The sequence below is a fragment of the Silurus aristotelis genome (assembly GCF_946808225.1).
Source record: "Silurus aristotelis genome assembly, chromosome: 28".
NCBI classification, from domain to species: Eukaryota; Metazoa; Chordata; class Actinopteri; order Siluriformes; family Siluridae; genus Silurus; species Silurus aristotelis.
In genome coordinates this window covers 4715931-4739063 of record NC_139601.1, presented here as the reverse complement: position 1 = coordinate 4739063, position 23133 = coordinate 4715931, and the positions used below count along the sequence as shown (strand labels likewise).

General features: G+C 40.5%; 1 protein-coding gene and 1 long non-coding RNA gene across 2 annotated transcripts in view; one reads left to right on the top strand and one right to left on the bottom strand.

Moving 5' to 3' along the window:
• Positions 1–1119: 1119 nt before the first annotated feature.
• On the bottom strand, positions 1120–21805 carry taf4a (TAF4A RNA polymerase II, TATA box binding protein (TBP)-associated factor). Its single transcript, XM_083534094.1, has 15 exons — positions 19824–21805; positions 17262–17389; positions 14124–14234; positions 12911–13003; positions 12448–12570; positions 10124–10213; positions 9604–9888; positions 8652–8793; positions 8362–8467; positions 6975–7144; positions 4440–4570; positions 4112–4237; positions 3679–3735; positions 3436–3555; positions 1120–2136 (listed from the first exon to the last, which is right to left on the bottom strand). The coding sequence occupies exons 1-15, from the start codon at positions 20527–20529 to the stop codon at positions 1969–1971; spliced, it is 2556 nt and encodes an 851-aa protein (XP_083390220.1). The 5' UTR covers positions 20530–21805; the 3' UTR covers positions 1120–1968.
• LOC310722038 overlaps positions 21216–23133 on the top strand; it is a 6979-nt gene continuing 5061 nt past the window's right edge. Inside the window, exon 1 of the long non-coding RNA XR_014532267.1 lies at positions 21216–21349. This is a non-coding gene — a long non-coding RNA (uncharacterized lncRNA). The remainder of the gene's footprint in view (positions 21350–23133) is intronic.

The window sequence follows — 23133 nt, the reverse complement described above, 5'->3', positions numbered from 1 at the left end:
TAAACGTGCACTGGGTTATTAGCATTGCACGTTCACATGTATGTGTTTACAAGAACTTTATCCACCGTTATACTTTACCTGATCTCAACACAGTTTACTGTAATCGAGCTGCTGTTATTTCAGATCCCATTCATCCTGCAGCTTCATGCATCCCCCACGCCCAGCTTTGCATTTCCCTCTATTTAAACAATTCTCTTGCGCCATCTGGTGGTCAATAGATGCATTTCCCAAGAAATCCTGCCATTATCACGGCTTCTAGTATTATATCTCACTTTATGAGCAGCTAAAACATCTCAAGCGATTTTACTCAGAACAGCTGTTCGACTTACAGCGTCTTTACACTGAAACCATCTGGTGACCATGAATATGTATAAGTATACACCCCTGGGTTCATGAATATTCATCAGCTGACTTAACAATATGGAAAAAAAATGGCAGCAAATAAATACAAATAACCATTAGATTGTTCATCATACAAAAATAGCTTTCAGAGTTCAAATATTTTTTTATTTAAATAATCCAGCTACTATTAGACTTAACATTCGGATGTGTATGATAATAATGTGGGTATTCACTAAAGCCAGTAATTTATTGGAGCACTTTTTGCTCTGGGATTGTCCACTCACAGAAAACATTTGTTATTAAAATGAGTTGTGATTATTAATAATTATTATATAAATTATATAACCTATTAATAAGTTGTAGTAGTACTAGCAGAAGTTTTCGTGGTATTATTAGTAGTATGGTATTGCATGTTTTGTGATCCCCTGAATCCATTTGGAGAACAATTTGGCTAATTAATATCACAGATTTGATACTTTTTATATTAACAAATAAAAACAAAATGACCTGCTTCTCTTCAAACCGTGAGCAGCAATCGGTCTACTTATCAATCAGTTGTTTGAGGTAGTAATGACCTTCAATCGATACTGTCCCGAGAGACTCGTCTACATCGTTACAAGATAAAGAGCTGCAAGAGTAGAAAGTATAGCAAATAATCCGTATTATAATACTGATATCACAAAAAATATGAAGTTGGGACACAGCCAGTCACAACCAAAAAAAGCTGCAACTAAAGTGCCAAATTAATGGGCTTCATAAAAACGACAAAAACAGGTGTTTTATAGAAACATTTGTGATTTTTATTTCGTAAAACCTCTTTTATAAAAACACAAATACAAAATGAACGGGCAGTTTCATTGTGTATTCTCTCTTTTTTTTTTTTTCTTTTTCTTTTTTTTTTTTAAACATCGGCAAATTTGCGCATTACAAAGCCACCCTCTAAGAAAAGAAAAAACATTGGATATATAACTGCAAATTTCTTTAGACACATTTTCATTAGATTAAAATCAAGAGCACAGGGAAGCTAAAACCAACATGAAACAGAGTGGGCCGGGAAAACAAAGGGGTGAAACAGGAGTGAGAGTGAGAGAGAAAGAGAGAGAGAGAGAGAGAGAGAGAGAGAGAGAGAGAGAGAGAGAGAGAGAAAGAGAGAGAGAGAGAGTGGGCGTTTGAATGACTAAGTTAGAATAAGGTGTAGAGGAAACGAGTGAAACAGAGACAAAGATGGCATGAAAAAGTAGAACGAAGATAAGATGACACACCCGAAAGGAGAGAAAAGACGACGGCCGGACGCGAGACGGAGCAGTAGAGACAGGTTGCTATGTGAGCGGCGCTGCATACGCGTTCCGCTGCTCGAGCTGTGCACAGTAGAGGATTCGCTAATAAAGCAGCATCCGGTGGAGCTGCAACCATCAGAGACGCTGCTGTCTGAACGGCCTGTCGACTCGACAGAGCCGCTGCTGTCTGAACTCAGCAGCTCTGTAAATCAGGCTGCTCTCGAGTGCTCTTTACTCCGCCTTCTATTCGAGCACTGCTCTAAAATTCAGCTGCGACCTGAGCGCCGCACCGTAATTGTGCTGCTCCGTAATCAGCGGTTCGTGTGAGCGCTGCTCTCTAATCGAGCTGCTATTTGAGCAGGGCCCGGTAGAGCAGCTGCGAGCGGCTGCTTTCTCTCTCGTTCTCTAAGCAGAAAAGCAGATCCCTGAGGTTCACACGCGTGATGCGGTGGCGGGTGAATTGCCGCGATGCGCCGCCACTCAAACCTGCAGACGAGCTCGATGAAGACCCGGAACCCTGAGAGAACAACACACACACACACACACACACACATACACACATTGAGAAATGTAATTGATTTTCCATGTTTAAAGAGAAACCAACGCATTCTGGCTCGTCAGTACACGTCAGACTTAAATTGCTCAGAAGGGATTATGGGACGAATGCCCAGTGTGCGCTCTGATCATAATAGAAATAAATAGAATGAAATAAATAGCACGTGGAAAAGAGAGACAGTGATGGGCCACTCCCGTCAGTAAAAAAAAAAAAAGATTAATAGATATGTCAACTAAATAGTCTGACAATTATGCGCTCCACTCAACGCAGAACAGGGACAAAAGCTTGGCAGCAGAGTGTATGGATTTAGTACGAGAGAAAAAAAAAAAAAGAAGCGAAACGTGATTTTATTCTGCTACAGTGATAAATAAACACCTTTATAAAGTGCCCCAGAAAAACAGCTATGTATTCTGTGTATGTAAAAATACCACGACCTTAACAGCAAAAACAATTAACTAAAATTAAAATTGGACTGGGAGGTTTAAAAAGGACATGCAAGGGTTAGGATCAGATGTCCACAAACTTTTGCCATTTGTGTATAAGGTGTTTTATTTGCTTACTAGGCAGATTCCAACGTAATGCTTGTCAATCCAATGGTTTGGCAGCAGATTTATTTTTCCATTCACATGGCTTTGATTTAAACAACAAATGTAGCCAATAACATTACCGGGCCATGGATCATTTGGTAACAGAGAAAGAATAAAAACTCTTACAATTTATTTAATTTAGATTTTTTTTACTTTAACGTTCTGGGTTAATTTAATTAAGCAGCAGTGGCAGCTTGGTGGTGGTGGGATTTGAACCTGTAACCTTGACGAGGCAGAGTCTAATCCCTTAACTTGTTTCATTGTGCTACGTTTTTCACTCAAAGTGACTTAAAACCTATGTGAGATACAACTGAGACAAAATTCAATTGAGAAATTGAAGTCTTACAGAAAGACAATGGGGTCTGCTTGGTGTTGCTGAGATTTAAACTTGTGTCTCCCCTCACAGATTACTTTCCAATCAAAAGTCCAAAAGTGTAGTGCTCCATGGGAACAAAGTGACACATCGCTCATATGATTCACACTGTAGTGGAAGATAAACTACAATATATAGTGTCTAAAGTCTAATTAATGCCTTATAGAGTTTCCTCAAGATTTCCATTTTCAAAGCTTTCAAAACATCGTGTCAACACTCCTAATGAAAAGGGAATAAAAGGTTTGTTGAAAGGCTTTTAACTCAAAAAACTTAGAGCTCATATAAACTGCTATTTTGTACCTCTGCATCAGTGCCGAGAGCAGGTGAGTCAAGTTTCCGCTTTTTTCTCGGCCCGATAGCAGCCAGCGCTGTCAAGTTTGCATCTCTCTGTCTTATCTGCGCGAGCTCCTGTTGCTGCATCTGTTACACACACACACACACACACACACACACAAACAACAACATATACGAGGAAATCGGGTAAATATCGATCTCCACGCTCATTCATTTAAACAAGTGCAGAAACGGAGAACACCGACGCACCTCTTTGGCCTTTTGTTTCAACCGCAACTGCTCCGGATCCTCCTGCCGAGACCGAGACTGCAAAACATCGTCGCAGAAGAATTAGCAAGAGTGAAATCACACACACGTTGAGAGATCAATCAAACCATGTCAACCGCAACTTCCTCTGCTATGGAAAAAAAAAAAAAAAAAAACAAGTATTCACCAGTAGGTGGGGCTGCAGCCCAATTATTCATTACAGAACTGCACAAAAGGCCAAATGAAATACACTGTATTTTCTAAATCTGCTCAGATTACAGATAAAACTGCACGTTTATGCGCGTGAGCGCACGATAAAGGAATAGCGAATAAACTGGCATGCCAGGAGTGTGTATATGTATGCACTGCTTGTGTGTTCATGAAGTGTGCGTTGTAAAAGTAGCACATCTAGTATAAAACTGTTCGTGCGTTTTACCTTGGCCGCCTTCATTAGAATTTCCCTCTCCTGCTCTTCCTTTCTCTGCTTTTCCAGCTGGTCCAGCTGTTCGAAATACTTCAGCTGTGCGCGAACATCAGTTACCTGCTCGAACCGTGCGTCCTCCTGCGCAACACACAGTCAGGCACGTACACACATTAATGCAGGGGACTGGAAACAAATACAGCTGCATATTCATGTATACATTATTAGCAGGAACTAAGAGTTTATTGACAACCGTAACAGCAAAACTACAGCTGTTTTACACGGCGTTCTCATATACACGTTTTGCAAAATACATTTGGACACCGGTTGCAGGAATACACACCTTATAGTTCATGTTCTTTTGCTGTGCAATGACGGTGACTTTCTCTAAAAGGTTTTGCAGTCTCTGCTGAGTGGCGTGAGACACCAGGTTCACCACTTCGGGGCCCATATCAGTCACTCCAAACCGTTTACCTGCACATGAGGTAATGCAGTTTAGCATCTACCAGAAGTGCAAATAGTAGCAATTGTACAAGTTAAGAAGGGCAATAAATATGTAATTATATGTACAGGATGTAATAAATGAATATAAAGACTCAGAGTAAAAATGTAACTTGTCAGCAAATACATTTAAAATAAATATAAACATTATATATATATATATATATATGAACATACACTGCCCATCCAAAAAAATATTTCCAGCACATCCCAAAAATCGTCAATGGGGTAAAGGTCTGGACTCTGAGGTGGCCAATCCATAAAAATGATGAAATCCATTGATGGAATAACCTGCTCATTTAGTATATTCAGGTAGTCAGTCAGCTGACCTCATTCTTTGGGCACATAACATTGCTGAACCTCGAACTGACCAACTGCAGCGACCCCAGATCATAGCCCTGCCCCCACAGGCTTGTACAGTAGGCAGTAGGCATGATGTGTGCATCAGTTGATCCACCTCTCTTCTTACCCTCATGTGTCCATCACTCTGAGACAGAGTAAATCTGGACTCATCAGACCACATGATCTTCTATTACTCCAGAGTCCAATCTTTATTCTCCCCAGCAATTTGAAGCTTTTTTCCAATTAGCTTCACTGATAAGTGATAAGCTACACAGCTGTTTAGTTCCAATCCCTTGAGTTCCCTTCATATAGTGCATGTGGAAAAGCTCTTAAAACGCTGTGAGTTCTACTGTTGTTTTTTTACAATTCGATTTCACCGAACGTTTAAGTGATCGCCGATACGATTGTTCGGGATTTTTTTTCAGACCACATTTCCTCGAAGATGATGGTTCCTCACTATCATTCCAGTTTTTAATAACACGTTGGACAGTTCTTAACCCAATTTTAGTAGTTTCAGCAAACTCCCTAGATGTTTTCTTCGCTTGATGCACGCCAATAATTTGACCTTCTGAAACAGATTAACATCTTTTCCACGACCACATGATGTGTCTTCTCACATTGTTGTTTGAGAAACGAGAAGCTACTCACTGAATCAGTTCGAGTTAAATAACTTGTTGCCAGTTGAAACATAATCATCCATGCAGTAATTATCCACTAGGAGACTCTTACCTATTTGCTTAGCTGAAATCCAGGTTGAGAATTGAATTCTTTTATTGGACGGGCGGTGTATATGATGTTATATTAGCGCAGGATGTGTGTAAGGCACAATATGTGTACAGAATGTGGGATTTACAATTGTACAATATGCTGTAAAAAAAAATAAAAATTATTTTATACAAAAAAAAATCTATTTATTGCCATGTTACATGCTTGCCATTTTCAAGCATGTAACATGGCAATAAATAAAGTTAACCCAAGAGGAAAAAATGCTGGACCAAGGAGATAAAAATAAAGACAAGCTGGGTATGTAAAGCCCTGATGGGTATTTGGTAGGTTGGTGAATTTCACTATTGAGTCACCTTGGTGATGCTGAAGTTTGAACTTGTGTCTACTGGGCACTATTGAATTCTCAGTCCTGGTGTAGAAATTTTCTCTAACAGCATGACTTTATTTCCAGATGCCAAGTATATATATATATATATATATATATATATATATATATATATATATATATATATATATATATATATATTGATTTACTCGTTCTAATATAGTAGGAAAGTATGGGAAAAATTATTAAATTAGAGAGTGAACAGTAATTTCTTTATCACCCCTCTCCCTGTTAATGATTATTGTCCTAAAACACAAAGTCTCTGTTTAATTCCCTGCGTAACTCTCACACATAAAAAAAGAGGTGATAAGCCCCCTTGGCCAGAGCTAAGATATTATCTCTTTGGAGATCATACACTATTTGGACAAAGTATTGGGACACCTGACTTTTCCAGCCATATGGAGGGTCTTTCCCAAACTTTTACCACAAAGTTGGAGTCAAACAATTGTATAGGTTGTGTCTGGATTCCATAACGATTACTTTTTCCCTTCACTTAAACTAGGAGACCCAAACCTGTTTCACTAGGACCATGTGCCTTTGCACAAAACCATCTCCATGAAGAGATGTTAATGCTTTACATGGGTTGAACTGAAAGATCTTGAGTGGCCTGCTATAGAGCTCTGACCTCAACCCTACTGAACACATTTTAAATGAATGTGAAGGCTGACTGTACCCCAGGCCTCCTTAATCCTACATCAGTGCCTGACTCACGCATTTATAGTAGACTGAGTGGGAATTCTCCACAGCCACGGAAGAGTAGAGGTTATTCTAACAGCAAATAGAAACTAAATGTGAAATGGGATGTTCAAAACACACAAATGAATCTTAGGGTCAAGTGTACACGAACTTTCTTCTTCATAGTATCTGTAAAGAAAAACTCAGAGTCATTAGAATTGCAGGACACGGAGAAAAGTTAATACAAACCGATGTCCAGCATCCTGCGCTGCAGTGCAACTGAGAACAGAAAGGCTTCATCCTTGCAAGAGCGAGTCACGGCCCCTACTAAGTCCGAGTTGGTGGCCAGGATTCGTGCGCTCTCCTCTGATAGATTCACGCCGGCCATGGAGGCTACGTCATTGATATCGTCATCATCCCTACAAACACATACAGGCATTTATTTATTTCAATGCAAAAATATGTCTGAAAGCAGTATTAGTAGTGGTATTAAAAATAGTAATACTTGTAGTCGTAGTAAAAACGATAATTTTTTTTGCTATATTGGTATGGACTCAAAGTGGCATAAGTAAACACGTCTCGATGTAGGAAGTGTGCGAGAATTTTAATTATTATATATATCATTAATATTATAACAATGTTAAAACATTCATTCAAATGCAAATGTGTTTAAATAATTATTTTGGTACAATGTTTGGACAGTACTAGCACTAAGGATTCTTTCATCATCAGATATTAAAATTAACCATTATTTAAATTATATAATATTTATATATTAATTAATTATATATTATATTAAAATTAATCATTAACTCTCTGAAGAACAACATGTGATACTGATTTAATTCTTTGTGTAATCAAAAATAACTTTTTATAATTTTTTATTTTCTTATTTTAATAAATAACTAAAATCAGCATTTCACAGTTATACATATCACAACAATGCATGTACATGATCAAGTACATTTCTGCAAAACCTGCTTGTGATTTTTTTATTATGCTGGTTATTGGCCCGCTCACACGCTCGCTCACACGCTCGCTCACACGCTCGCTCACACGCACGCACTCTCGCACGCACTCTCGCACGCACTCTCACTCTCGCACGCACTCTCGCACGCACTCGCTCGCACGCACTCGCTCGCACGCACTCGCTCGCACGCACTCGCTCGCACGCACTCGCTCGCACGCACTCGCTCACTCACACACTCGCTCGCACGCACTCGCTCGCACGCACTCGCTCGCACACACTCGCTCACTCACACACTCACTCTCACACTCACACTCACACTCACACTCACACTCACTCACACTCACTCACACTCACTCACACTCACTCACACTCACTCACACTCACTCACACTCACTCACACTCACTCACACTCACTCACACTCACTCACACTCACACTCACTCACACTCACTCACACACTCACACTCACTCACACACTCACACTCACACTCACACACACACTCACACACACACTCACACTCACACTCACACTCACACTCACACTCACACTCACACTCTCACACACACTCTCACACACACTCTCACACACACTCTCACACACACTCTCACACACTCTCACACACTCTCACACACTCTCACACACTCTCACACACTCTCACACACTTACTTAAACGCCCCACCATCCTTCAGCTTGTTCCTCTGAGCTGTGTTTAGAGCCACAGGGCTGGGAGAGACCTTCACTCCACTCACCATCCCAGGCGGCTTCATAGCCACTGCATGTGAGACAAACTGGAGGTTATTTCCTCACATTATTTCAGTTCACATTTTATATTTCTACAGCGCCACACTCAATCAAACATCAATTAAAAGCCACAGAGGGTGAAAGGAAGAATTTCGGACCCTGAAAATGGGGTCACTCGCTAAAGGTGGAAAAACCCTGCCATTCAGTAAACACACCTGTGTTGATCTGTTTGACCTGCACTTGAGGTTGCCCCACTACGATGCGGCTGTGTGGCTGACCCCTGAGCGTTACCATTGGAGCAGCCAGAGTCACCTGGGGGGGCTTTACGATCGCACCCTGCTGCTGAGACTGCAACACCTGCACAAAGACACAACACAGCACACAAACCAGCTCAGTCCAATCCAATACGATGGCTACTAAGAAACAGATCATACAAACGTTTGGGGTCTTTTGGTAGCTAAAATTAAAAAGTAAATGTCAAATAACATCATATCAGAAATGAATCAACAAATCATAATAAATGATAATGATTATAACAACAACAACAACAACAATCATAATGGCAGCCAATATTCACAAAAAATACCTACTGGTTTTATTTTAATCAATAAATCTTTAATAAAAAAAACCCGAATAAAATCATATACATTTTCAAATGTTAATTTCATTGTTAATTGTAACCATGTTGTTGCATGATTATATGTTCTATATCTAAATATTTAAATTTATGTAAATTTAAATATTTACCTATAGAACATTCCCTATAAAGCCTATATAACCCTATTGGTTTAAATCATGATTGTTATATTTTATTAAATCTTTAAGAAATCTTACTTCATAAAAAGATGCAATATTATTGTAATAGCTTGGGGAAATTTGCTGGATGTCACTGTGGCTGAATTCCAGCAATAACCTTTCATTATTTAGGAAAGATCTTCAATATTTCACCAAAACAACCCGAGACTATTTCATTGACTTTCTAGTCTCACCCAGGCTATCGTCTGTAATGATTTAATAGCGTTATTCATCAAGCTGTCAGTTAAGTGAAGAAAATAAGGAATGAGGATTTCATTATGAATATTATTATTTGTATTTCTTGTTTTTGTTTTATCTTCACTGTAAAATGGCTCCAGGACTCAAAAGTGAACCAGGACTGCTCTGCATTACCATTGAGGCGGGCTGGCTGGCGGTGGCGAGAGCGGGCTGGGCGAGCGTGCGCGGGGCCGTGGCGGCTGCAGCAGATGCAACGCTTGTTGCGGTGCCCACGGAAACTGAAGGAGTTGCAGAAGGTACGGATGCAGCAGGAGTTGCAGGAGAAATGATGGCAGCATTAGCCATGGTAGTGTTGGTCAGCACCACACTGGCTGTAGGTTTGTTTGGCTGTAGGCCTTGGCTCTGCTGGATGAAGGCCAGGGAGTCTGGGGTGAGTTTTCTCAGTGTGGGAAGACTCCTCTGCAGAAACACACACACACACACACACACACACACACACACACACACACACACACACACACGCACAATTAATGAGGAGGAACAAGTGCACAGCAGATTACAGGTCTGGAATAAAAATTTATTTGAAGTGATAATGAGCTTTAATAAACGATGTCGTGAATGAAGACTACGAATAAAAATTTAATATGTTGCACTCGTAAGACTAATATACAAGGGAATGGGAGTTTTAGTTCACCTTTAAGAAAGGCACGAGATAAGGCTGGGGTGAAGAGTTAAGCTCCTTGTATAACCTGCTGGTGAAGTCCTCCGCTTCAATCGTCCCTTCCTGCAAACACAAAGATTTACGATTGGGACATTGTTTAACAATTGATCGACACGTTTTTCTATCGGTCTCGGATCCCCCTGGGTGCGCACCTGAGGCCGTATCCTAAGGTTAAAGTGTAAGTGAGTTAAGTTGGCGAGGAATGCTAAGGATAACTTTCTTTGGGGGTGATCAGTAAACTGACTGGGTGTTGTGAGGCATCAAGTGGATTAATTAGCATGCATGCAAAACACTGTATTCACTGTATTCACAGGATAAAACCCGAACAAAACAAAAGTGTAGCACAAAAGCTCCTAATTAACTGTCAGATCACAGTTAAACATGAGAAAGCATAATGCTATATAGATTCTAATGTCTTTGGATGTGCGATGTAAAGACATCTCAGACAATATGTTGATGAGGGCTCAAATCATAACATTGGAACCTTTTTGAGATGAGGATAATGATCGTGTTGATTTCCTTTAGCCGTTAAAATAAATGCACTAAAAACTACTCCTGACACTTACAGTAACACACACACACACACACTAACACACACACACACACACACACACACACACACACACACACACACACACACACACACACATTATCTAAGTGTCCAGATTACAGAGGGGGGAAGTAATGAAGTACAAATACTTTGTACTCAAGTAGATTTTTCTGGTATCAGTATTTTACTTTTTAACTTTTTACTTTCACTCATAAAATCTTTTCACAAATATCTGTACTTTCTACTTATTACATTTTCAAAACAATACTTTGAATCTATTTTGGTAAAATGTCAATATTTTTCCTTCTCATAGCGCACTGTTTTTTAGCCCATCAACCTGTTTCCTGTCATTGCGCGGCTTTTTCAATCTACCACTACCAGAGACTCGCACACCACAGACGTAGACTTGTTTACGAAGCTAATAATGAGCAGGCAGAAGGCAACAAGAAGTCTGGGGTTAACGTGGATGAGACAGAGGGAGTCAGTGATGTAAACATGACTGAGAACAGAGACTTTCCTGATCATCATCATCTGTTCTCTGCTTGTGAACTATATGGTGGATGTTCATTCATTGGGTAACAACATTTTTAATTAGTTTTGTATTAATATATCAAGTAAGCTTGTCAAAATGCTAATTAATTTTAACTGCACTGGTTTTATTAACGAGCGATTAAGGCAGCATGCATTCCTGTTTCATCGTTTTTATTAAAAATATTAATTTTAAAACCTTCAGCGCAACACACAATCATTCAAGACGGCATTTCGTTACCCAGATATAAGAATTGAATAAATAAACACCGAAAATTTATTTTTAATCAGTAAACATTTGTTTTTTTTATTGATGCGCCGAGTCAAAAATCAGCACCGAAATCCGCCATGATGCACACAATTAACCCTCTAGGGGTCGACAAACGCACCTGCGCGTTTTGTGGCATTTTTTCCTCATAATGCAAAAAAACGTCTTTTTTGTTCGTACAGATAAAAGCAATACATCATTTGAAGGATTCACTTTTAATTGTACACATAATAACAAAACGATGTGCATGTGTAAAAGTCTACTTTTAATTAAACCAATTCACATCAAATACAAAAATTCTCTGATTATGTAATCCGTATGAAAGGTTGAAGAGGTACAGTTTTTCCGGGATCACCTCATCATCCGTCCGTGTGGAAACATAGAAAAGTTCCGTTTGATGTCCTGATGATTTTCGTCATTTTAAACACCATAATTACTAAAAATCTTTTACAAGAATATTTTGTCTTCATGCTCTATGTTGAGTTTGGTTTCACTAATAATAAACATGCATTTGTGTAAAGCATCCATAAATGTCCATGGCCATGTTGATTAGAGTATAAAAAAAATTCTAAAGTATTAATTTAAGGTACATTTAGAACAGATAAAAATGTGTGATTAGGTTTTTGTGTGTGATTTTGAGTTAACTCACGACAATCGTGTGATTAATCGCGATTTGATATTTTAATTGATTGACAGCCCTAAAATGAATATGACGTGACGTCCGGTTACCAGCGTGACACAAAAACAGGTAGTAGTAACGGCTACTTTTTACTTAAGTACATGTCAGAGCCCAAACCTCTTTACTTTATCTTGAGTAAAAAAAGTAGTCAGAACTTTAACTTTTACACGAGTATTTTAAAACATGAGTATCTGTACTTCTGATTTAATGAGGGATGTGTGCACTTTTCCCACCTCTGCCAGATACACACACAACCATATCCACACACTCACCAGCAAGTTCTTAACCAACTCTTTGACGTTGGCAGCCGTTTGCGATGACTGCTTCGCACTGGTGGCCAGCTTGATCAGCGTAGACAGGAAGTTCTTACACTTCTTCACATTTTCCATGGTCTCCTGCATACACAGAGCAAAACAAAGTAAGTGACTGGGCTCAATCTCTTTACTACAATACATCTTTATACTAAATCAGAAGTGATTACATAATTATTAAAACTGTTTCCAACAACACTTGAATGTGTTTTCAGGTAGAGGATTTTACAGCAATACAGAAAAGAACTTGCATTCAGCGGTTGTGCTCGTCAAATATTCACTGCGCCCAAAGTCTAGCTGCTCGGGAAGCAAATATAAAAATGAAGAAACTTCTTCTCGAATATAAATATCAAGTGCAGGTGCTTGTCTGTGATGAAACTCCTGCCAGTGTGTTGTTTAGGGGCGTTCACGCCCAGGTTCTCACCGTTGCCAAGGTGACATTGGTCCCCGTAGTGGGAGTTACCATCCTCTGGGCGGTGCCCGGCTGCACCGCCAACACAGAGCCCACCGATGTCGGCTGAGACATTCACACACAGAAAGACATTAGGGAAAAGGACATTTCAGCATGAAACTTTTCTGGGAAACGAAAAGAAATAACCCAAAAACAACAAAAGAATCTGAAACTAAAGCAGATTCAGTAAAAAAGTGTTTCAGTGGAGTGAACAAAGTACTTGAGAAATCCTAAAGCTGAATGATTAATACTGAGTTTATATTATTAAATACATAATATTAAAAAAGCAGCTTCTTAACAATGTGTACAGACAGACAGACAGACAGACAGACAGACAGACAGACAGACAGACAGACAGACAGACAGAAAGAAAGAAAGAAAGAAAATTAACTACTTTCGCTTCTGCAACATATTCTGTCGCTAAGTGGTTAATGATTGGAAAGTTCGGGGGTTTCGCCAAGCTGACACTCTCGAGCCCTTGAGCAAGGCCCTAAACCCTCTGCTGCTCCAGGGGTGATGTATCATGGCTGACCCCAGCTTTGCGCCAAAAAAAAAAAATAATAATAATAATAATAATAATAATAACTTTACGGTGCTATAATGTACTTATGACAAGTAAAAAAAACCTTTGACTAAATGTTTTAGACTTATTTTTATATTTTGGTTCTCTCTCCAGCATGACTATCAAAATAACAAATCAAAAAGGACGTTCAAACGATTGAACAAAAAAAAACAGGTGCGTCGGTCCATAATAGTAAAACGAAGCTCCGCTATGAAACACAACATTTTGTATAGTCGACGTGATCACTAGAATGTACACGAGCTCTTTCCCAAAAAGTAGTTTTTGTGTGCTCAGTGTTGTAATGGTGGGGCAACACAGAATAAAACCCAGACAGACAGAAAACAGAGCTCAGTTGTCCACTAATTAAATAATCTGACTGAAGCATCTGTGTTGTAAAACCTATCAAAGGCTGCATTTGTTCGAGACGCAATCGCTGTCGACATCTTAAGCAACGTTAAGCTCTGTTCACACTATATACAAGTTTGAACGGAGTCAAATGTGACTTGCGGGCACTCGGACATTGTAGCACTGTAAAAAATAACAAGGAGCTCGTGTGTAGTGTCTTTGGGAAAAGTTTCAGGTTGTAGGGTGCTGTTTTATTATGTGTGTGTGTTTGTGTGTTACCTGCAGGGGTGGCCTCTGCAGTGTGGGAGCAGGGGTGCTGCTGGTTGTAGGTGAGCCCTGCTTGATGATGGTGGGAGTCACCGGTCTGGCCATGATGGGAGCACCAGGGGTCTGCAAAGCAAACATGATTAAGGAAAAGCAATACTTTGAGAAGCTTTTGGAGCCTTATTATGCATCATTCTGTCACATTTCCTATAGCAGATTGGTAACAGAAGCGACACCATAACGAGGTTGACCATTCAGCAGACTCCAGCATGGTCATGATTTTGCCAGGAGCTGCTCTCCATCTCTTTCCCTTTGTCTAACAGGAAAGAACTATCTGTAATTTTCTAAATGAAATGTGCCAAGATACAAAATAAGAGTCGCAGTACTGAAAAGAGTGGAATACTGAAAATAAAATCACAGTACTGAAGAGTCACAATACTGAAAAGAATTGAAATGCTGAAAAAAAAAATCACAAAGCTGAAGAGAGACACAAAAATGAAAAGAAAAAGTGTAGTACTGAGTCACAATAGTGAAAATAATTGCAGCACTGAAAAAAGTAAGAAGACTGAAGATTCAGAATGCTGAAGAGTCGCAGTACTGAAGAGTGTACAGAAAAGTGTAGCTACAGTGATATAAAGTGCAGTAGTGAGTCACAGCACTGAAGAGTCACAATAGTGAAAAAATCTAAATAGTGAAAAACATTTTTAAGATTGCAGTATTGAGGGAAAAATCACAGTGCTGAAAAACATTGCAGTACTAATAACTCACAATACTGAAAAGTCAGAAAACTCTAAAAAGCATAGTAATGAAAAACAAAATCGCATGACTGAAAAGTCAGAAAACTGAAAAGAATTACAGAGCTGGAAAAATATCGCAAAACTGATGTCACACAACTGAAAGAAAGAAAAAAAAAGTCACAATAGTAAAGTACTGAAGTCACAATAGTGAAACAATTGCAGCACTGAAAAAAGTCTGAGTACTGAAAAGAGTCAGAGTGCTGAAGAGTTACAGTACTGAGAAGTCAGAGTGCTGAAGAGTCACAGTACTGAAAAGAGTCAGAGTGCTGAAGAGTCACAGTACTGAAAAGAGTCAGAGTGCTGAAGAGTCACAGTACTGAAAAGAGTCAGAGTGCTGAAGAGTCACAGTACTGAAAAGAGTCAGAGTGCTGAAGAGTCACAGTACTGAAAAGAGTCAGAGTGCTGAAGAGTTACAGTACTGAGAAGTCAGAGTGCTGAAGAGTCACAGTACTGAAAAGAGTCAGAGTGCTGAAGAGTTACAGTACTGAAAAGAGTCAGAGTGCTGAAGAGTCACAGTACTGAAAAGAGTCAGAGTGCTGAAGAGTCACAGTACTGAAAAGAGTCAGAGTGCTGAAGAGTTACAGTACTGAGAAGTCAGAGTGCTGAAGAGTCACAGTACTGAAAAGAGTCAGAGTGCTGAAGAGTTACAGTACTGAAAAGAGTCAGAGTGCTGAAGAGTTACAGTACTGAAAAGAGTCAGAGTGCTGAAGAGTCACAGTACTGAAAAGAGTCAGAGTGCTGAAGAGTCACAGTACTGAAAAGAGTCAGAGTGCTGAAGAGTCACAGTACTGAAAAGAGTCAGAGTGCTGAAGAGTCACAGTACTGAAAAGAGTCAGAGTGCTGAAGAGTCACAGTACTGAAAAGAGTCAGAGTGCTGAAGAGTCACAGTACTGAAAAGAGTCAGAGTGCTGAAGAGTCACAGTACTGAAAAGAGTCAGAGTGCTGAAGAGTCACAGTACTGAAAAGAGTCAGAGTGCTGAAGAGTTACAGTATTGAAAAGAGCAAAACTTTTTTTGTAATACATTACATAAGCTGGGTTTCAAAAGTACACCAAAAAGCAAATATTTCACAGAGAAAATCACTGTGGCACATGACGAATTTGTAATTCTGCTTTAAACATCTATATAAAAAAAAAAAAAGATCTTGACTCCTGTTTTAAAAAAAAAAAACATTATCTCGGAAAGTTCTACAAGTGTTAAAGCACGACAAACCAAAAGTGCAGCACTGGGAGTTACAGGGATCACACTGAAGGAGTTTCCTGAAGCTAAATATTGAAATTGATACCACTGCACTGTTGAACTGTCAGTTCTGACTGATCTGATTGGGTGTTGATTCGCATTTCAACTTGCATCTTAAATTCATGTGTTTGTCGATACATAATTGTTCAAGCTTTCTGTAAATAGATGTTTATTTCGCATTTTTCTGTTGAGGTTTCAGTATCGTCGCTTTTGAGTTGTTACAGCTGTGTTTTCCGTCACAGGAAACACTTTGCACTTTTTCTGTAGCACGAGAAGCTGCTTTTTTTGTTTTATTAACTTAAAGGGGGGGGGGGGGTATGTAAACACCTGTTTATAGCTGTTGTAAACTAAATGTAGTAACAGGAACGAGCTTCCATAACATTAATGTAACTCTGTAATGTAGTATAAAGTAAGACATCAAAGAATTATAAATACAGTACTGGAAAGAATTAAGAGAAATAAATCTACTGAACTGATGAACTGGTGTTACTGGAATTTACTGAACTTTGGGGTGATTTATAACAGAGTAGATTTAAATTAAACCAGATAAAACTATTAATAAGTACAAATTATTAAGTCAAGAAGCTTTTATTGTCATTTCAACCATATGTAGCTGATGCAGTACACAGTGAAATGAAACAACGTTCCTCCAGAACCCTGATGCTACATACAATAACAATCACAGAAACAGAAAACACAGGACTAAGGACGAGTAAGTGTCCTCGCCACATAAAGTGCATGTGTGCAACCTGGTGCAAACAGTGCAAAGACCACACAAGAAAGTGCAGGACAACACAGGACAGTGCAGGACAACACACAAAATAGCTCCTGTTAAACCTGTTGTAAGCACCATTTTGGGTCCGGGGCGGCCGCTGCGAGCTACTGCCGCGCCGCCATCTTGGATTTCATTATATCATCGTATAATGTGAGCAATTGTAAAAAGTTACAAAAGATACCATTATAAATGAACTATAATACAGGATTGAGAGACACTTATTGTTCCATACTGGATACGAGCTCAGTGGTAGAGTGTGTGTGTGAGAGAGAGAGAGAGAGAGAGAGAGAGAGAGAGAGAGAGAGAGAGAGAGAGTGTTAGATGCTGCGGTGATGTGGAATACCTGTGTGGAAGGAACCTGTCCGGGCGCAGTGCTGGCGGGAGTAGCCGCACGTGCGGCTTGCATGTGAGCCAGCACTTGCTGAGGGATCATGAGCAACTGGCCAGCTTCACTTCGCACCAACACCATACCTGAAAACACACACACACACACACACACACACACACACACACACACACACACACACGAAATACAGCTCATAACCCAAAGCACATCTCATTTTAATAGCTGAATCAGTTATGACAAACTGGTCTCGCTGTAGGCTCCTTTAAAATCCAGTCTCTGCTCTGTGCCACTTTGAATAAAACAGCATGCCGAGTATATGTAAATGTAAAATGCTTGTCGGAGAACAAATGACAGCTCTGGTTTGGCTGTGAAAAAGCTTGTCTGAACACTCCACAGCTGCTCATTATGTACCGAACGAGTTCAGACTTATCTCATCGTGTTTGATCAATTTATAAAGCAGTCCGTGCTGCACTAACAGGGAAGAAAAGCAATGGAGGAAATTGTCGCACGCTCCATCCTGGCCATTACGGCACACACACTAGCCCCCCCACAGAGACACACAGACGCACACACACACACACGGCGCAGTTGGGGGCCCATTCACTGTATGTTCGTGTCTCTCGTTGAACTAACGCAGCTCCGCTTTTTTCGGACAGAAGCTGTTGACAAGAGAGCCCAGATGGCCCTGTGCAAAAATCTGTCCCGACCAAAACCTGACAGACGACAGATCCGTGATCGCTGCTGCTGCATCCTACATCGTACGTTCACGCAAGAGTTGTTACGGTGTCACGCTTAGTCACGGACTACGAGTACCTCACTTTTAAATTTCTTTCGAAATGCAATTCGTTTCCCCCTCCTCATAGCCGCTCTCCTTTTCATCTCGTAACGACAGCAGAAAATTTCGAGATTTTATGGAAACGTCGCTCTCAAAAATGTCTTTGCCGAAAGATTTCGCCGTGTCCTGAAGGAAAAGCGTTTTCACACTGGTTTTTATAAAGACACCCCAGGAAGTCCACGTTTAGATTTCTTTCTACACTAAAACTTTTAGTGTGATAAGTTAGAAAAATGCTCCGAACAACGATCCTCTCTTTGTGTTTCATACGGACGTCAATTATCCCGTGCAAATCCATCATAATCAATCTAGGAGCAAAAAAAAATTGAAAAGAAATTTTTTATGTGAACGGCCCATTAATGACACCTTTATAACTAATAATATGGACTACTTTATTATTATTCAAATTCGAGTTGGTACACATGCAATTTGGCCCTTATTAAAGACACTTTAATACCTGTTTGAGATCATGTTTGCACTCATACAAAACTCTCAATAATATTTTTTTTTTATAGTATGCTTTGAACGAGAAACTTATTGAATGAGAACACTGTGATTTCAGGAAGCATTTCTACGACTTGAACATTCATAAATACTTTCTCGATGCCAACTTTAACATCAAGTGTCACGAAGCTAGGGCACAGCAGTCAGGACGAGACGGAGTGCTTTCGCATGCCACTGCTTCTTGCGTCGGATTAAATGAAACGAGGCGGCGGCGTGCGTTAGTGTAGCGCTCACGCTGTTGAATACTGTAGTGCAGGCTTTTAGTTACAGGTGCATTGACCTTGAGCCTTCATTGTTATATGCGCATATAACAATGATATTGGATAATTCAATTCATTTTTATTTGTATAGCGCTGAACGATGAACACTGTCTCAAAGCAGCTTCACACAGGATAGATTTTCCCTAATAATACTTTTCTATATGTATGCATTATTCAGTAGTAAATAAGACTCTTCCACCAACCCCTCAGTACATATTTTAGTCCTCAACATGTACAGATTTCACAAGGTCAATTTCTCGTTATTTACAGGACCAATTGTGTTGGAATATATGCTTTTAGGAATAAATTAATTAATTCGTTTCAAAGTAAGCAGTCCAACAAACTAATAACCAGCAACTCTATAATAAATGCTGATGGTGCATTTGGATTCCACCATAGTAAAAAGTCCACAGATACTGTCTGATACAGTGCACTAATTTGGCACTTATGGCATCTCGCAGACTTTTCCGTTCACCCCCACAGCGCAGATGTCCGGATCGTACAGTGCCCATTATGACCACCATGCACCTTACATGATGTTTTATAGCACACACTTTTAAAACACAGAGAAACATGACACCACTTTCCAAAGTGACTTAAACGGGGTTGGTGTTTCCTCTACTGCATGTTGCAAAAGTTTTTATCACATGATACACTGGTTTGGAAGCCCAGTCCTGGAGTTCCTCTTATGTGGCATGTAGTGATTTTCACCCTGATTACAAACAAAAATAAAGTGGGACAGTAAGTGGTCGGAAAACATGGGACTCTTCGGGAGGAATGTGGGAACCTTTGATATAACACAAACACACACACACTCTATATTATATTATATATATATATATATATATATATATATATATATATATATATATATATATATATATATAAATAATGTACAGGGTGGACTAAGTGTAAAGACCTGACACAGCAGATGTGAGTGAGATGTGGAGAAGTGTGGAGTACCTGGAGGAAGTTGGATGTTGTGGATGCTCGGCTGGCCCGGGGTACTCTGTGGGAGGCGGGGAGCGAGCACCTGTTGCGGCACGATGGTCCTCACGCACCCCGCCGCGGCTGATGCCACCGGAGCCCCGCCTCCTGTCACCGGGGCTCCGCCTCTCACCGCCGTCGTCGCATGCATCAGCCCAGCGCCTTTGGCTGCCCCGGGGGAGACCTGCGGAGATCCGGTATGGGCCGCGCTCTGGATCACGGTCTGCGGCGACTCGGCTTTGATTGACACCGCCGGGTTCGCGCTCACGCTGACAGGAGGCTGGGCGTTCGGGAGCGGCGCGTTGGCCGTGGTGGCGACGCCGGTCGCAGCTGTCAGCACGCAGCCGGCGCCACTGTTACTCCCGTTAATGGTTAAAGTCGCTGGTTGCATAGGTGGCCTGATGATGGCGGTGGTGGCGGTTCCGCCAGGCGCGCTCACGAAAGACGTCTGGATCACCGTGCCCGAGGTTGAAGGCGCGCTCGCGAGTCCTTTCGCTACGCCGGGCCCGTTGTTCACCACCGGCGCGGTCACGTTAACGGGAGCTGAAGCGGCAGGCTCACTCGCCGAGCCGCTCGACGCTGGCGTGCTTTCTGAACGCGGATCCATCGCATCGCCCCCGTCCAAAGTTTGCACTGTTGACGTCCCGAGCTTGACTTCGTGGCCAGGCAAAGTAGTTACCATAGCATCCGGAGGACCTGGATCGCGTTAACACGGTGCCCCGCTCAAGTCCGGAGCGAAGCGCCTGGTCTAATCCGTGTTTTAATTCGCATCCACAGCTAAAACAGCCGGGAAACCGTTCCCCCCTTTTTCTCCCCTCCTGTACAGGGCTACGAAGTAGGAAACAGACGTGTGAGGAGTGAGAGGAGCGCGGGTCACGGTGGAAAGCAGACTCCACCGAGCGCGCTGCTCGTTTTCACGCTTGTGGTGAATGAAATGTGTTGAACCGGGAGCGCAGGTTCACACACCGCGAGATTACCTGCTAGAAACACAAGCCTCGTAGCCAGTAGCTTCTTTGCTCACAAATGTTAACGTTAGCTAGTTGCATTCCCTACTATCCCGAAGTTAGCATCGTTCTTTACCCCTGCCCGTACTCTTCCCTCGGAGTTGACGCAATAAAAGGTTCTGCGCTCGGTCCTGGCACACGCTGCGATCGCGCCGAAAACTTTCTTGTCCACTCTTTTAATTAGAGAATCCTCCACCAGCAGGTCGAAGCCTGCCGCCATCTTCGATGTGAACCGTGAGGAGCGCTAGACGAAATGAAACTGCGCATGCGCCCGGACTAGGAGACGTCATTACGTATCGGGGAAGGCGCTTGGTGATTGGTCGGGGGGCCTGCGTGGGAGGCGGGACATGTGTAGGAGGAGGAAAAAAAACAAAAAAAAGGCAGTCGGTTGTGTGTGAGCGCGGTCGGGGAGCTCCGAGCGCTCAACTGTCATCGAGAAATGGGCCTTCGGACATGTAGAAAAACACCTCCGATCTGCGTCCTTTTCTCTTCTTCTGGGTAAGAAATGCAGACTGAGGCTTGTCTTAGGGTATATACACAGTGATTCGGCTATCACAGAGCGAGCTGTGACTGATACAAGATGGCCTCGTGTTTTGGAGTCGCTCCCGACATCCTGCTCTCTGCCACTAATCCAATCCAACCCAGGGGACATGCAGGTCTCACCTCAGTCTCCACAGACTGGTTTTTATTGCAGAAAAACAACAGCACAACCGACAGATGCACTTCTTAAATCATCAAAACTTAGACACGTTTTTTTTTGTTTTTTTTTTTTTTTATCGCGCACGTGATTGAAAGTTTTACAACACTGATTTCCGGCGGTATTGTTTTCCACATCTGGGTGCAAATATTCACCTGGTCGGGTTCAGTGGACTTGGAAAATATACCACAGTTTTTAATTTTTTTGCCTAATAATCCTGTTTCTTTCATTTATACAGAAGCTTTTTTTACAACATAAATATAACTATCAAGTTATTTTATTTCTTTTATTAAATGTTTTATTATCAGTTAAAGTGTAAAAAAAACTTTCCACCAAAACTCTTTCAATGAAATGAATAGTGTTTGGGTTAAAAAGTGTACATTTTACTGACCAGAAAAAAATACACTCATTATAACAATGTAGTAATAACATAATCATTTTTCATAACAATTCCTTAACTCAAACACTAAAAAAAAATGTGAATAAAAATAAAAATAAATAAATAAAGACTACCAGCAATGTGAATCAGACCTAAAATAAAAAAATACAGATTTTCAGTAAAAGTCCAAAAAGTGAATATAAACACAAACGTACACAATCACATAGCGGGGGAAAAACGGGTAAAAAAAAGAAACATCTTTGCACCCAATTCACATTTGTCCCACTTGTAATAAATTTGGCCCATTTTTGTTAACCATATATACATATATATAGAGTGAATGTAACTTGGAAAATGACTGGTTGGTGTCATCGTTTTAAAATGAGGATGTGTGAACCTTTGCACTTTCGCAATAGATTACCAGCCAGCAGTAATCACTTGGTTTTGCATCAATAAGGGGTCAGTCACCAAGTTTTTTCTGTTATCAATACTATTTGACTATTACACTACTAAGTCAACTTTGTCCTGATTAGAAAAAGACTAACGTCATTTTGATGAGGTTTATTGGGTCATAAAGTGCCCCGACGTCCTCGTTATTAGAGATCCAGAAAATGTAGTGTGTTAATTAATCTGACCTTATACTTTATCATAATTTAGCTATACCTCATAACCTGTAATTGTTAGCATGGTGAAGTTTCCTCTAATAATGCTTATGTACGTGTTTTCTGTAAAGCTGCTTTGAGACAATGTCTGTTGTGAAAAGCGCTATACAAATAAACTTGACTTGACTTGACTTATAATTGCCATTTTTAAAAGGAATTCTTATTATAAATGCTTATCTAGGTGGTTTTTATTTGCAAACCAGTAAGCAATAAAAAAAAAGTGAGCAAACTTTTATATCAGACATTCCTGAGACTCGACTAATAAAGTCATGCTGCTTGTTCAACGTGTTAATTATCTTTTGTAAAATAGCGACTTGTGATTTGCGACTTGTGATTTGGCAGACTGTTGTTGTTTGTGGAAGATAAAATCCTCTGCACTCTTTATTTATCTTGTTTATACAGAAATAAAGGAATGTACTTTTTAATTGTATTTTCATTTTTTATGTTCACAATATTAATGAGAGCCAGGCAGAGTGAAGGTGTTGGTGAGCTCGGGGTAGAGTTTGAACTTTGTCACTGCACAATGTGTTTATCACCTTATCAC

Excerpts from the sequence above, each read along its gene's own strand:
- taf4a (XM_083534094.1), bottom strand. The coding sequence starts at position 20,529 with ATGGTAACTACTTTGCCTGGCCACGAAGTCAAGCTCGGGACGTCAACA. Across the intron at positions 12,571-12,910 it reads CCAATGTCACCTTGGCAACG|GAGACCATGGAAAATGTGAA; the intron begins GTGAGAACCTGG and ends CTGTGTATGCAG. Across the intron at positions 3,736-4,111 it reads TTCTAATGAAGGCGGCCAAG|TCTCGGTCTCGGCAGGAGGA; the intron begins GTAAAACGCACG and ends GATGTTTTGCAG.